At 42.4% G+C, this 16,301-nt stretch overlaps 1 protein-coding gene across 6 annotated transcripts in view; it reads right to left on the bottom strand.

The window, feature by feature from the left end:
• Positions 1-16,301, bottom strand: part of KALRN (kalirin RhoGEF kinase) — a 982,696-nt gene that overhangs the window by 96,703 nt on the left and 869,692 nt on the right. For all 6 annotated transcript variants that reach the window (XM_069064963.1, XM_069064965.1, XM_069064964.1 and 3 more), the window contains 6 exons: positions 15,398-15,528; positions 5,901-5,967; positions 3,204-3,307; positions 2,780-2,849; positions 2,362-2,448; positions 212-304 (listed from right to left, as the gene is read on the bottom strand). In XM_069064963.1, coding sequence (XP_068921064.1) covers positions 212-304; positions 2,362-2,448; positions 2,780-2,849; positions 3,204-3,307; positions 5,901-5,967; positions 15,398-15,528 — 552 coding nt within the window. The remainder of the gene's footprint in view (positions 1-211; positions 305-2,361; positions 2,449-2,779; positions 2,850-3,203; positions 3,308-5,900; positions 5,968-15,397; positions 15,529-16,301) is intronic.

The raw sequence follows: 16,301 nt of genomic DNA, 5'->3' as shown, positions 1-16,301 counted from the left end.
ACCAATGAAATCACAGGTCTAGCTCATACCCTCTCCCTTCTCTCCAACTCTTCCCTTTTCTCCTCCCTTCTCCCCATACATGTGACCTGCACAGAACCAGACCACACAGTCTAGATCACCTATGTTGAACCTCTGTTAGCCCTCAGTGGCTGACCCTGCATGAACACTATCTGTCCCAGATCTGACCTGAGGTGTGCCTTATTCCACTCACCTTGAGCAGCAGCTGGTACTTGGTTATTCTCTGAATGGGCTTGATGAGGAAGTCACTGAGTGTCAGCCTCTGGCTGATTTCTTGTTTCACCTCCTGAAAAACAAGATAATTCCATTAGAAAGAGTCATTGCCCAAAGAGCCGCGTTCTGGGGGACAGGGTGACCGAGGCAGCCGTCCCTCAGAAATGCTCCAAGGCTTTTGTTTCAATTCATAAACATTTACTAAAGAACGCCCTCCTCTCCCCTGGCATCACATACCAGCTATTTATCGGGTGGGTGCTGGGAGCCACCACTGAGTCACAGCAGAAAGCCCTTAGCACCCTTTCGGTGCATTTTATACATCACCCCCCTTCATACACAGTGCCACTGTTTGGCCAAACTGCCTGTCTGGCTGTTCCTTATGCACAATGTTCCATCTTCAGTCTGATCCCAGGTCCATCACGCCGTTCCCCCGTGCCACCAGCCACCTAATTAGGGACGCTGATGGCCAGCTACCCAGAATCCTACTGCCTTTGTGTACATTATCCCCCATGCCCAGGACGCATGCGTTGTTCAGTAACACCCCACCTAAAAGAACTCCCCTCATGGTGAGTGCCCCCTCCCTGCCCCATTACTTCATAGCTACTTTATGTGTATTCATACAGGCTGTCATGCATGCGTGTGAGTGTATGTCCATGCACACTTGGTGCTGCCGGAATTCATGAGGAGAAGAGAAGAAAGGGAGTCTCTGAAGATACACAGGGAAAAGACAAGATCACGTCTGGCAATATTCATCAGCTTTATGACTGGCATAAAGGGTAGGAGAGCAATACTACACACATGCACATATATGAACACAGCACAACACACATGCATATACCCATACACAGACATACATACATAAATATATGTATACAGCAAAAAATCCATCCATACATACATACATGTAGACATGCACACAAAATGTGTACACATGCAGTGCAACTATGTACACATAAAAGTGCATATAAAATATGAATGCACATATGTGCATGAATACACATGTATTCATGTCTGCCTATGACTATATGTATGTTTATATTCAAGTTGTCTCCATCAATAGAATATAAGCTCCTTGAGGGCAGGGATTATTTCACTCTGGCCTTTGCATTCCCAGTACTTAGCACAGCGACTGATATACGGTAGGCATTTAATAAATGCATTGGCTGGTGCCTCCCTGTGGAAAGGTACCAGCTCCCTCATGCCTCCTCCTCCTTCCACTGTCTCTACAGTGCTTTCACTGTGAGCTTTCTTCTCTCACATCTGCACATTAACTCTCACAGCCTGAGAAGGACAGGAGATTATTCTCCCCATTGTTCACAGGCAGCCAGACAAGTGAACAAAAGGACTTTCCCGGAATCACTCAGTGAGCCAAAAATCTTACGAGGCTACAAAGGATAAAGCTGGAAGCCCAGCTCAGGTCTCCCCAAGCACAGCTGACGGCTCCTCCTGTGAGATCATTCTTCCTCTCCCGTATGGTCCCTGAGGCCCTGGGATCACCACAGTTTAACAGAGTAACATGAAGAAGTATGAGGGGGGGATTGGAAGATGTGAATGCAGCCAAGAGTTTCTAGGGCCAGGAAAGAGGAGAAGGGAACCCCAAAAAGTCAAAGAGATACTAAAGAGTAATGGGACAAAACCCAAGTGGCCTGTCATCACAGGAGGAATTACCATAGCTCCTATAAAAGGCAGATTGGTTACGGAATTGTCTTTTCTGGGAGGGGTGGGGGGCTATGCATGTCAGATGGGCTCACTCTGCTAGCTTGTTTTGCTTAACTATGCGTGTGTGTGTGCGTGTGCGTGCGTGTGTGTGTACGTGTGTGTGTGTGCGTGTGCGTGTGTGTGTGTGCGTGTGTGTGTGCGTGTGCGTGTGCGTGTGTGTGTGTGTGTGTGTGTGTGTGTGTGTGTGTGTAAAGGCAAGGGGCCCACTTTCCTCATCTATCAAATAAAGAGGCTGGACCAAATGATATCTGAGGCACCTTCCATCTCTTACACACAATAGTGGGGGCCTGCACATTGATGGATGACAATGAATGGTATGACCTACAGGCGCCCCATAAATATGCATCAAGAACCCCACCCCTTGGCCCCTTGGCTTCTGACTTCTCCCACCGAGCCTGCCTGGTGGCTTACTTCAAAGTAGGCGTCATATTCTGCGACTATGTACTCTGACCGTGGTTTATTCTGACAGTACCACACGTAGATGTGCAATTTCCGCTCCTGAAAAAGGCAGAAGGAATAATTATTGTGACATCTGGGGTTCTGGGGGGGGCAGCCATCTTTGGGGAAGCTTACTGTTAAGTCAGCCCTTTTAACTAGATGTGAAAGTAAATGTGGTGAGAGACAGAGAGTAAACCTGTGAGACCTTAGGCAAGTCACTTACCTCCTCTAGGCCTCCGTTTCCTCTATGTAATGAAGAGGTGAGATGAGATGACCTGTAAGGTCTCCTCTCTCATTCTAAATCTAAGACTCTGACTATAGGTCTTTCTCTAAAATGCCATAACTTGAGGGAAGAGAAAAAAAGAGAAAGGCTACCCGGAGGGACACTCACATGCTTAATAAAAAGCTGTGCCAATCGGTCTTGTTCTTGAATACATTTTTCCAGTTCAGCCAGGAAAAAACTAAAAGGAAGAAGAGGAGAAGAATTCAGACTATCATTCAGAACTATTTATTTCCCTAATGACAAAGACATCACTCCCAGTAATCTCCCCAAACCCCACATTACTTCACTGAGACTGGGTGTGATGTCCATCCTTGTTTGTATAAACCACAAGAAGGGGCATGCTTTGTGAGGTGTATGTGTGTGTGCATGTGTGTGAGTGTGCATGTGCGTGTGTATGTGTGCGTGTGCATGTGTGTGAGTGTGTGTGTGTCTAGAGGTGGGAGGGAATCACTCTTTCCCAACCACTTTTATCTTAGCATTAAGAGGAGGATTTCGGAGCCCCGACTGCTCAGGGCTTTGGTCTCATACTTACTCTTTATGCCAGTCATAAATCTGATGAATATTGCCAAACACGATCTTGTCTTTCCCTCGCATGTCTTCAGGGACTCCCTTTTCTTCTATTCTCTTCATGAATCCCTGCAATGCCAAAGTCAACAGAGTATTCTCAGAGAGAGCCGCAAACCAGCCTTTGTGTACTGTGCCTACGGCCACCCCACAGCACCTGCTCAAGCTCAGACTCGCCCGGACCCCTCGGCCCCCCCCTAATGTGGAGAAGGCTCTAAGAAGTCTACTCAGGTGGAACATGAGAGAGATTGCTGCAAGAAAGCCCTTTTCTCTCTAGCCCTGAACCTCTCCCTCCGTGGCCATCTCAGGGCCAGAAGGAAAAGGCAGGCACTTTGTTCTTCCCCCATCTCTGTCCAGCTCCATAAGCATTTATTAAGTATCCATATTGCGACAAATAAACACAAAAAACCAATTCCTGTCAAGAAGTTCGCAAGTTTTAAATAGATAAATTTAAATTAAAGAATGCTTAAGAAGGTTTATTTTTTTAAATTAACTTAAATAGCACTTGAGAAGCATTAATTTTAAAATTAGATAAATGGCACATTTATCAGGTATGACAATGCATCAGGCACTGTCCAAGTGCTTTACAATCGTTATATCATTTGATACTGACAACAACCCTGGAAGACAGGTACTAGCTATGATTATTCTCAATGATGTGTTTCAGGAAACTGAGGCAGACAGAGGTTAAGTGACTTGCCCAGGTTCACACAGCTAGTAAGTATCTGAGGCTGGATTTGAACTCAGATCTTTCTGACTCCAGGTCCATTCCTTCTATCCACTGCACCACTTTTTGTCTATTTATGTTTTTCTCTTCCTTTTAGGTCATAGTTTATCTCAGATTACTACTTTTAAATAGGTGAAGTATTTCACATTTCCATCCTCTCATTTCAGCCTGCTAATAGCACTGTGAAATGGATTGGGCAGGGGATAATAGTCCCATTTGGTAGATAAGAAGACTGAGGCACAAAGAGGTTTGTGTGACTCTTCTAGGATCTGAGCTATTCTATTTCACCTTCAGAGCTCAGAGGCAGGAGGCAGAAGGTTCTGCTCTGGTGGTGCTGACTCCTACCCTGTTTCAATCAAAGCCTACATTTTTAATAAGGAAAAAAAAAGTCAGGTTGATCATACTCTGGGTTAATGTATATACCCAAGTTACAGGAAAAGCATATGAAACAGAGTATGGATTTCACACTAGGGTACAGGGGAGAAGAGGGAGGAATGTGAAGCCTAAATAACAATGCAAAAAAAAACCGACTATGGACTGTCACTTTTCAAGCTTAATTTAGATGACACCCCTAACATCCAAGTTATAAACAGCACTCTGTCTCAACTACCCAGTCCGTTACCCTCTAGAGTAGAATATAGTCATCATGCCTTTAAATCCCAAAGCTGTGGGGCCTACAGGCACAGAGGGCCAGTTGATGTAATTTGCTGAGATCAACCCAATTTGGCCGATCACTTTCAATGGGGATTGGTATTGTTGACAGTTCTTAAACCACTATGTGCCAAGACCTATTCTAGGTATATAGATCACAAACACAAAAATGAAAGGGTTCTTGCCCTCAGGGAGCTTACATTCTACTGGGGGGAGGGGAATCAACATATACACAGATAAATAAATATAAAGGACAGACAAAAAAGGTGATCTTGGCTGCTACAATGACCTCTTGGCAAGTTCAAGATGGTCTTCCCTCACCACACCATCGACAGTTGGTGTTGACAAAATGTTAGTTGGAAGAATGAATGGATTCGGATAGGCTCTGTCGATGGGGGTCTTATGCACAATACATTGAAAAGTGCAAGTTGCTTTCCTGCTTCTCAGAAAAGAATGACACATCTCTCAGGTTCAGGATGCAGGGTGTTAGTCCCCAGTGCTGGGCACTAGATCTCTTCTTCCTCACCTTAGGATTTCGGGTAGCTGACCACCTAATCTCTAATTGGAGGCACTGAGATGGCACAGTAGACATAGCATGATGGGCCTGGAATCAGGAAGACCTGAGTTCGAATCTGGTCTCAGACACTTATGACCCTCAGCAAATTATTTAACCTCTGTCTGCCTCGATTTCATTAACTATAAAATGAGGATCCCAATAGTACCCATCTCCCTGAGTTGACGCGAGAATGACAAGAGATGCGATCTTTAAAGTGCTCGGCATAGTGCCAGGCATACAGTAAGCACTTAATAGATATTTTTTCTTTCTTTCCTAATTCTAACCATCCTGAATATCATAGCTGTCTAATACTATACTACTCCCTCTTTGCTTTCTTTCCCTTGCCCAATACTTAAATTATTCCCATTTTTCTAATGTCCATAGACACTAGGTGCCCTCCCCAGGCTCAATGGATTGTCATAGCTCTCTCTCAGAAGAGCAAATGGCCCTCCCCAACTCCAAAAGGGAAGCTAACGGTTGGACTCATTAAACATCAGAAGCAAAGAAAGGCCTTTTTCTCCAACAAAGATGACTTCTTACATATTCCTCAAACATCATAAATACAGACCCATATCCCAATGAGCCAATCAAGAGGAAACAAAAAGTCCAAAGGTTTAATGCATGAACTTGCTAATTAATATACTCTATTTATTTGCTTCTAATGCAAATCTAAACTACATTTCTGCTCATGCACAGGGATCCAGTGCACCAAATTGTGCTTCTCTACTCACCTCTACCACAATCCCCAGGTCCTTAACATAGTCTTTCTCTGTCTGGACCAGCTCATTCAGGACAAACCTGAAAGGGAAAACAAGAATGTTGTTAGCGTTCACAATAGAAGCTTTTTCCTTATTTAACTTCCTTATTAAAATTCACAGGATTATTATTACCTTTGACCTATATTGATAAAATGGAAAATTCTCTTTACACAGTATACAAAGGATTGGGGAAAGACAGAGGTCTACTATACTTTCACATTCCCCAGGACATTTTCCATGATGAAAGTGGGAAAAAAGGGGTCTCGGTAGGGCTGATGATTTTACCAAGGTGGGAAGAGAACTTTTGGTTTCTGTTTCCCAACCTTGGATTATTTTTTTTTTTCGTTATAGCACATGTAGACCTTCTCTAGACCCACAGAATCCAGACTTTAGAGCTAGACGGCATCTCAGAAACCAGTCAATCCAATGCCTTCTTTTTTGGATGGGGAAATAGGTCCATAGAGATGAAATGACATGCCAAGAAAGGCTACATACAACTCATCAGTGAGCAGCTAGGAAGCGCATGGCTGAGATCTGGACCCGGCTCTCCTGATTCTGCCTTTCTGCCTCCCGTGCCATGAATTGATCTTTCTCACTCCCCTCTTGGATCCCTTTTTAAGGTCCCGTTCAGATGCCACTCCTGACACTAGACCTTTCCCAATTTCCCCTCTGGCTGGTTCCTACCCCTCTCCCTTCCATTACTGTTTGGCATTTTTTATATTTGCTTATCTGACCACATCTGTCACCTTCCTCACCCTTTTGCTTAATGAACTCCAGTGGTTCCATGTTACCTTCGGGTTCAAATATAAAGGACTTTCTTTGAAATTTAAAGTTCTTTATAACCTAGTCTCTCCCTTTCCAGTCTTTTATACCTTAATCTGCTTGATGTAGTCTATGTTCCAGCAGCTTTGGAATTTTTTAAACACAAACACTCCATCTCCTACCCTCAGTGACTGGGAAACCTGTAGTCTTGAGGCCACATGTGGCTTTCTAGGTCCTTGGGGGCGGCCTTTTGACTGAATCCAAATTTTATAGAACAAATCCTTTTATTAAGAGAATTTGTTCTGTAAAGTTTGGATTCAGTCAAAGGGCTGCCCACCCCTCAGCCAGGGCAGCTAGGTGGCGACATAGTGCTGGGCCTGGAGTCAGGAAGGCTCATCTCCCTGAGTTCAGATTCAGCCTCAGACACTTACTAGCTAGCTGTGTGTGACCCTGGGCAAGTCACTTAAGCCTGTTTGCCTCAGTTTCCTCATTTGTAAAATGACCTAGAGAAGGAAATGGCAAGCCACTCCAGTATCTCTGCCAAGAAAAGCCCAAATGGGGACACATGACTGAAAACAATAACCCCGTCAGCCTCTGCCTCTTAGTTTGAGTCCCTACAAGACTCAGGTCAAACCCGCCCACTCTGTCCATTAGAATGTAAGCTCCTTGAGGGCAGGGATTATATTTTTGTTTTACTTGGTATCCTCAGAGTTTAGCAAAATTCCCGCCATATAGTAAATGTTTAATAATTGAATTCTACCCAGATGTTTCTCTGCAGCAGAGATTTTATACAAAGCAACCTCTTTGGAAAAAGCCAAGTCTTAAATGCCACAAGGCTGGACCACCGAGCCCAAGCTTACCATTTCCTCTCTGAATCTCAATCTTTTCATTTATGAAATGAAGGGTTAACCTGAATGATCTCTAAAGCCCCTTCTAGCTCTGCCATTTTATGATCAGAATGGCCACCTCTGTTTTCATCCCCATTCTTTGGTTATCCAGACAGGTGCTAAGGAAAGGACCTGTTTGATAACTATATTTAGAAGACCATTAAGCTCAATGACACTAAATGAAGTTAAAAAAAAAAAAAGGCAGCCAGAGTAAGGAGGTTATCTATGGAGCTTGCCAGGAAACCCTCAGAAGATCCAGAATTGAGATCCATTGCAGAAAGGGAATTGTCTCCCCCAGGATCCTTCCCATTGTAAATATTATGTACCCCTGGATTTAAATGATGTAATCAGACCACTGGGGAACAGCAGCAGTAACAGGCCCATAGGACATTGGCTTTTTATCCCACATGGATGATTTCTTCTCAGAGGATTATTCAAACTGACTCTTAGGTTGTTCTAAAGCCTTGGGACCTAGGCCATATTCCTTTGTTTTCTATATCTCTTCTTTCCAGGCAACCAGTGAAGAATTAAGGAGGACTGACTGCAGGTGGGGGGGGGAACTATGTGGTTTTCTTGAGCCTTAAACCCCATCCTTGCTGGCTAAGCTTGGAGTTGGACAACTGCATTGTTGAATCTAATGAAAAGACAGAGAAAAATCAAAGCTCTGACCTGTCAGAGGTCAGGTTCTAGGAAGCAAATTCACCTGAAATATTTGCTCTGCAAAACAGAGCAGAATTATGAGAGCCAGTGGTATAGTATCATAGAATTATGGGAGCATGACATGGTAGAAGAAACAATGATTCTGAGTCATAAGTATTGAATTCAAATCCCACCTCTGACCCTTATTATCTGTATGACTTCAGGCACGTTACAGCCTCCCTGGTCTTCAGTGTCCTCATTCCTGAGGGACTTAGTTATGTGGTATCTAAGGTTCCTTCCTGTTCTAGATATCTGAGGCTACTACTAGCCAAGGCCTGAGACCACAAGGCAAAGAGAGAAGAGGAGTTTCTTTATCAGTGTAAGGAATACTTCCATCCTCCTCCTCCTCCTCCTCTCCAGAGAGGATGACTATGCTTCAGGCCACAGAAGGGAAATGACAAGGATGAACGCATCTAAATATAATTCTAGAGGAAGAGAAGTCCTAGTATGGACTTAGAGTGGTTACTGTTTATTAGAAAGTGTGTGTGTGTGTGTGTGGGGGGGGTGGCTAGGTGGCACAGTGAATACAGCACTGGCCCTGGAGTCAAGAGGACCCCAGTTCAAATCCGGCCTCAGACACTTAACACAAATACTAGCCATGTGACCTTGGGTATGTCACTTAACCCCAATTGCCTTCCAAAAAAAAAAAAGGAAAAAACAAAAAGAAAGTGGGAACAAGTCCTCCTGCAGAAAAACCAGAGGGGACATTTTGAGCCAGGAGGCCCCCATAGGGTCAGTCTCAGCCTCCAGGAAAGTCTACCCTGGGCTATTCCCTAACAGATAGGTTCCCTATGTTATTCTTTCAGTTCTCCAAGGGAGATTTCATTCAAATCAAGTCAATAAGCATTTATCAAGGCATCTCCTACAGGCAAGTAGCTGTGTTTATAATCCAGCTGGGATGATAAGATGAAAATGCTGAAAAGCAAAATTCCAATTAAATCTTTGGTATTTAAGATTAAGAAAAAGAAACGCCACAAGGCAATTCCTGATTAAGCAGCAAATGAATTCTACAGATGGTAAGTTCTGTCTCCCCAGAGTCTGGTCTGAGACATAAGGGCCATTTGAGCAGTGGAGGCTATTGTGTTTGCATTGTCCAAATTGGTCCAGCTGGAGGTCAGGCTTGTTCCTCCCAGGCTCTGTCCTTAATGACCAACTATTTTTTTTTTTGGTGAGGCTATCAGGGTTAAATGACAGCTAGTGTCAAGGGTCTGAGGCCAAATTTGAACTCAGGTTCTCCTGGCCCCAGGGTCAGTGCTCTATCCGCTGTGCTACCTAGCTGCCCCATGACCAGCTATTCTTGAATGTCATTATCTCTCAGGAAACCTCCTTTCCCATGATCCAGACCAGTTAAAGTCCTTACTAGCATTCTCTTCTCTACGTGGACAGCATCAGCTACCATCTCTGAATCGATAATCTCCAGCCCCAGCTTCTCTTGACCTAAATCTCCCCCAACAACAAATCAGACTCTGCCCGGATATCCCATTGGAACCTCCAAGTTAACGTCTCCAAAATCAAGTGCATAGGATCTTAGAGGAGGAAGGGGCCTCAGCACAACCCTTCAAAAATACTCTATTTAGCCCAACCCTTGCATCTTGCAGATGAGAAAAGGCCTAGAGATGCTGACTTTGTCCAAGCATGTACTTGTCACAGCATCAGAGACAAGAGAGAGATGTTGCCTCAGATTCCAGAACCAAGGCTCTTTCCTCTGTACCATGGTCTTCATGTATTGGTTCTCAGTTGAATATTTATACTCCTAAACCTACTCTCTCTCTCTCTCTCTTTTTTTTTTTGCCATGAATTCATTATTTTCACCAGTGGTACCACCATTCTCTATCTCCTATGTATAAAACCTTGGTTCTCTTGGCATTCTCTCCAATATCTCACATTCAAGTGGCTATTGAGTCCTACTGATTCTACTTCAGCAAACGTTTGGATCTGTTCTCTCTTTCCTCTGCTGCTATCCTGACACACACTGTCACAACCACCAGCTGGAACCACTTACCTTACTAAGAGGTTTCCTATGCTCTCTACCCCACCAAAAAGCCTTCACACCACTGCCAAACTAGCCTGTCTTAGACGTGGATCATACCACTCCTTGACTAGAAAAATCTTTGGTGGCTCTCTATGGCCAATTAAGTGAAGTTCAAAGTTCTTCACCTGACATCCAAGGCTTTCCTTAATTTGGTATCACCCTGCCTTATCTTGCATTGAGTTTACACACCAACCAAACTGGACTAGGTGGTGCAGGAGATAGTGCTGGGCCTGGAATCAGGCCTCATTTGACAGATAGGTTCTATTATTATCCTCATTTTACAGATGAAGAAACTGAAGAATTCAGAGGTTAAGTGACTTGCCCAGGGTCACACAGCTTAGAAGTGTCTGAGGTCAGATTTAATAATAATAACAACTAACAGTTATAGTGTGCTTGCTAGGTACTGGGCACTATGCTAAGTCTTTTACAATTATTATTTCACTTGATTATCATTTGAACAACTCTAGGAATTAGGTGCTATTATTGCCCCATTCTACAGATGGGGAAACTGAGGCAGACAGCAGTTAAGTGACTTGCCCAGGATTACACAGTCACTAATTGTAAGAGATCACATTTGAACTCAAGTCCTCCTGACTTCAGATTCAATGCTCTATTCACTGCACCACCTAGCTGCCCTTTAACCTAATGCCATCTTCATCCCCTGGATCATGTCCAGTACCTTATTTCCCACATGCCACTATTACCTAGCAGACTGTCTAATCCTATCCTGTTGTACTGTTACAGCTTCATATCCAGTTGATCTGCCTTGAGGTTGTTCTATAAAAGAAATTAGTGAACATGGCTTTATCTCCACAGGAGGTGGAGCAAGACCAATTAGTGTTAAATTGCTGCAGGATATATTTAGGATAAATAAAAGAAAGAACTCCAAGTCAGCAAGGTGTGCGGAAATAAGAAATCAGATGAGTTCTCTTTTGGGAGGAGGAGGACGAGGAGGAGGAGGAGGAGGAGGAGGAAGCCCTGAGAGGAAGGCAGATGGATAATCAAGATATGCCCATAGGTTTGGAATAAAAAGCTTTGCCAGGATTCCAGGCAATTACTTGGATAACCTCTCAAGAGCCCTTCCCCCTCAATAGGCCCATGTTCCTAAGGACTGTGACTGCCTTTGCTAAGTGTACCAAGCCACCTCAGGGTGGCCCAAAGTGCCCCCAAATGCTGCAGGCTTAAGATGTTTCACTTCTCGCTTCACTGAGGCCCAAATATACATCTAAGTTTGCCTCTTCCTCATCTATGTGGCCTTGAGAAACACTCAGGAGGAGGTAGGAGTGGTATGGGGGAGAAATGAAGAAGATACAATGAGAACCTGTGTTACTAAATGTACCTAGTACCGTATTTCTAGAGCTAGAGGGGGTTACAGATGAGAAAATTGAGGCCTAGGGAAATGAGGAAACTTGGCCAAGGTGACCTACACTTTGAGAAAGCCAAGTAAATTTAAAATGACAAAACCTAGGAAAGTTGGAGGGGATTATTCACAGTACAAAAGGTTTGACTGCTAGGTTATAGAAAGCTCCCCTACTTCATTTAAACCAAAACTTTACTTATAAAACTCAACTTCTATACAACTTTTTGGGAGCACAGCTATCACGCAAAGCCCTAAGGGGTATACTTGTGAACAGTGTCATGAACATCCTTCTCTCTTACTAGACAAGATCCCACTCGGGTGGTGTCAGATATGTGACTAGCAATTTTTCTTTCTTTTGCCCATGGTGAGTCCCACAAACCCTCGTGCAGAGTAAGCTGTGAGAGCTTTATTCCTGTAGTCTTCTACCAATGATGTGAGTTATTAGATTGGATCCATGGCTTGTTCCCATGGGAAAAAGATTCCTTAATCCAGAGGTGTTAAATGTGACCCCAGAGGGCAGTCCAAACCAGGTTAAGATGTAATTGGGAAATGTTGAAGAAAATAAATAAAAATACAACATGGATAATAGTTTGTGCTTTTCTAAGCCAATATATGACAGGGATTTTTCTATTTGAGTTTGACACTCCTGCCCTAATATAATGAGCTGGAAATTGAGGCTGAGGAGAAGAGAAGTTGCTTATCAGCCTTAGAGCATGAGGAAGCATTACTATACATTGTTGGGACAATGCCCACTGCACTGGGGGTCCCCACCCAGTTCACTTTTCCACACTGGTCTTTCACTTCAGTCCTCAACCACTTCCTGGAATCTCCATGGACTTTGTCTCATGCCTGGGGACTTTTTGACTCCATGGTCATAATTCCTGGGACTTCTCCTTTTCCCTTCTCTTTTCCTTTGGGTAGAGAAAAGCGTACTTACAATTTCTAGGGCTGGGTTGCAGTAACACTGCCAGTAAGGGCTGTTATTTAAACATATGACCCAATCCAGTCTAAAAAGTCCTTAATTTTTAGGCTTCAGGTATCTTTGATTTCATTGTCATCATCATCATCATCATCATCATCATCATCATCATCATCATCACCACCTCCTTCCCTTCTTCCTTCTTCTCTTCCTCCTCTTCCTTCTCCTCCTAATCTTTCTTCTCCTTCTCCACTTTCATCTTCTCCTCTTCCTTCTCCTCCATCTTCTCCTTCCCCTTTCTTCTCCCCTTCTCTTTCATCTTCTCCTCCTCTTCCTCCTCCTCTATCTTCTCCTCTTTCTTTTCCTTCTCTTTCTTTTCATCTTCTCCTCCTCCTCTTTCATCTCCTTCTCCTCTATTTTCTCCTTTCTTTCTCAATGTTTAAAAGTATGAAAGTCTGTATGAAAACTTTATTTGGAATAAAAGATACCTGCAGAACTGGACCAAGATACTTGGTGGCCCTAGGTACGATCTGGAAAAAAATTTTTTTTTGGATATATGGCCCAGTAGGGGCTCTGAACCTTCTCCATAGCACACACAACTTGACTTATTACTAAACAAAAGCCTATATGCTGTGTACATTAGAAGTTTTTAGCATTGAAAATGTTCATTTCTGCTAAACTAACTGTGATACATAAATGTAATGGAATAGTCTTGTGCCATAAGAAACAATGAACATGAAGAATTTAGAGAAATAATACTATAAGCAATCTTGGAAAACAAGGAATAGTTTACCTGTCAGACCTGTGGAGAGGGAAAGACTTTATGACTAAACAAGAATTAGAGAGCATTATAAAATTCAAAATGGATAATTTTGATTACATTAAATTGAAAAGCTTCTGTACAAACAAAGCCAACGTAACCAAGATTAAGAGGGAGGTGGGAAATTGGGACAGAATTTTTACAACCTATGTCTCTGATAAAGGACTCATTTCTAAAATATACGGAGAATTGAGTCAAATCTATAAGAATACAAATCATTCCCCAATTGATAAATGGTCAAAGGATATGAACAGGCAGTTTTCAGAGAAAGAAATTAAAGATATCTATAAGCACATGAAGAAATGCTCTAAATCACGATTGAAATCAAAACAACTCTAAGGTACCACAGCTCACCAGTCAGATTGGCTAAGATGACAAAACAGGAAAATGACAAATGCTGGAGAGGATGTGGGCAAATTGGAACACTAATGCATTGCTGGTGGAGTTGTGAACTGATCCAGCCTTTCTGGAGAGCAATCTGGAATTATGCCCAAAGGACTATAAATAATTTCATACCCTTTGACCCAGCAATACCACTTCTAGGGTTACATCCCAAAGAGATCATAGAAGTGGGAGATAGACCCACGTGTACAAAAATATTTATAGCAGCTCTTTTTTTTGGTAAGCAAAGAATTGGAAATTAAGGGAGTGCCCATCAATTGGGGAATGGCTGAACAAGTTGTGGTATATGCATGTTATGGAATACTATTGTGCTATAAGAAATGAGGAGCAGATGGACTTCATATTTACCTAGAGAGGCTTATACGAATTGAGGCTGAGTGAGAAGAGTAGAACCAGGAGAAATTTGTACACAATTACAGACACAACATATATGTGATGACCAACTTTGATAGACTGGACTCTTCTCAGCAATGCAGTGATATAAGTCAATCCCAAAAGACTCATGATGGAGGGAGATGTCTACATCCAAAGAAAGAACTAGAAAGAACTGAGTTTGTATCCAGATTGAAGCAAACTACCTGATCTTTTTCCTTTTCTTGTTTGGTTTTATTTCCTCTTTACCATTTTTCATTCCATCTAATACAATCTGTCTTTATAACCTGAGTAATGTCTAATGTGAAAGTATTTACAGATCCTATACTTGACTGTATGCTGCCATGTCAGGGGGGGGAGGGGAGGGAAGAGAGGGGGACAGAATGTGAAACTCAAGGAATTGTGGAATTGAATCTTGTAAACTAAAAGTAAACAAATTAATAAAAAAAATACTTAATTATAAAAAAAAGAATTGAGAGAAACAACCTTTTTATCAGCTGAAACTGAGTGAAGTAAGCAGAACCAGGAAAATAAAGACATGGACCACAATAACGCAAATGGAAAGGAGCCTTTAAATTGGACCCTGTGTAATTATAATGACCAAAACTAGCTCTGGAGAAGGAAGGAAAAAATATATCTTCCTCACTTCTTTTCAATAGCGGGGGACAATGTGTATAAAACATCACATATGCTCTTAAACTAGCTAAACATGTTGGTTAGTTTTGCTGATCTACCTTTTTCCCTCCTCTTTTTAAATAATTGTTAAAATGGCTTGCTGGGGCAGGGGGAGAAGTGCAAAAAATATATTTAGAAATGTCTGTCCTATAAAAACAAAAGATATCAATAAATTGTTTCAAAAATGTGTAAGAAATAATATTTAAAAGACTCTTGTTGGGGCGGCTAGGTGGCGCAGTGAGTAAAGTGCTGGCCCTGGAGTCAGGGGGACCTGAGTTTGGTTCCTGCCTCAGACACTTAACACCCACACAAAAAAACTAGCTGTGTAACCTTGGGCGGGTTACTTAACCCCAATTGCCCTCCAAAAGGCAAAAAAAAATAAAGATAAAAATTGTTGCATTTCCCCCTGTGCTATAGTCTCCCTTGTCTCTTATCCTGGCTCTTGGAAGACATCTTTCTTGTCTCTCCTTTTGAATAGGCTGAAGGAACATTCCCTTTCCCTCTCCCAGTTCTCGGTGCCCCCTTCCCCCCCATTGACTTACATCCTGCCTCTGAGGGCTTTGGCTTTCTGCTCCTCTTCCAGGTTCCGAGGTGGTGTGGGAGGAGCCATCCCTTCATTCAGACAACCAGTGGGGTCTTTCAAGCTCCCTCGGTAAGAACCTCCTTCTAGGCTCTGAAAATAGAAGGGAAGACACCCTTAGAAAAGAGTATACTGGAATAAAGTTGCTTTATTGCCATTCATACTGGACCCTACCCAATCTCCAAATTACAACCAGCTTGGAGGTAATTAGTTAAGTACCTTGTCGTTCCAACCAAAATGGAACATGGAAAGATGCTCCCTCCCCAATTTTTATTATTTAACTAAACATTTCTTAATTACATGTAAAAACATTTAACATTTGTTGTCTAAAATTCTTTGAGTTTCAAATTCTTTCCCTTCCTCCCTCCCTCTTTTCTTGAGAAGACAAGCAAATTTGATATAGATTATACATGTGCAGTCATGCGAAACATATTTCCATATTAGCCATGTTGCAAAAGAAAACAGACAAAAAAAGTTTAAATAATATGCTTCGATCTGCATTCAGATTCTATCAGTTCTTTCTCTAGAGGTGGAAAGCATTTTTTATCATGAACCTTTCAGAATTGTTTAGGATTACTGTATTCCTGAGAATAGCTAAATCATTCACAGATTATCATCATACAATGTTGCTTTTACTATGTTCTCCTAGTTCTGTTCACTTTACTTTGCATCGGTTCATATAAGTCTTCCCAGGTTTTTCCCATTCTGCCCTTCATTGCTTATAGCACAATAGCATCCCATCACAATCATATACCACAATTTGTTCAGCCATTACCCAATTGATGGGCATCCTCTTAAATTTCCAATTCTTTGCCACCACAAAAAGAGTTAATATAAATATTTTTGTACAAATAGGTCCTTTTCTT

Source organism: Petaurus breviceps, unplaced genomic scaffold (genome assembly GCF_028583685.1).
Source record: "Petaurus breviceps papuanus isolate PSGF00001 unplaced genomic scaffold, PetGlider_PUasm1.0 90654, whole genome shotgun sequence".
NCBI lineage: Eukaryota > Metazoa > Chordata > Mammalia > Diprotodontia > Petauridae > Petaurus > Petaurus breviceps.
Note: the sequence above shows the minus strand (reverse complement) of the source record. Positions and strands in the feature narration are given on the sequence as shown.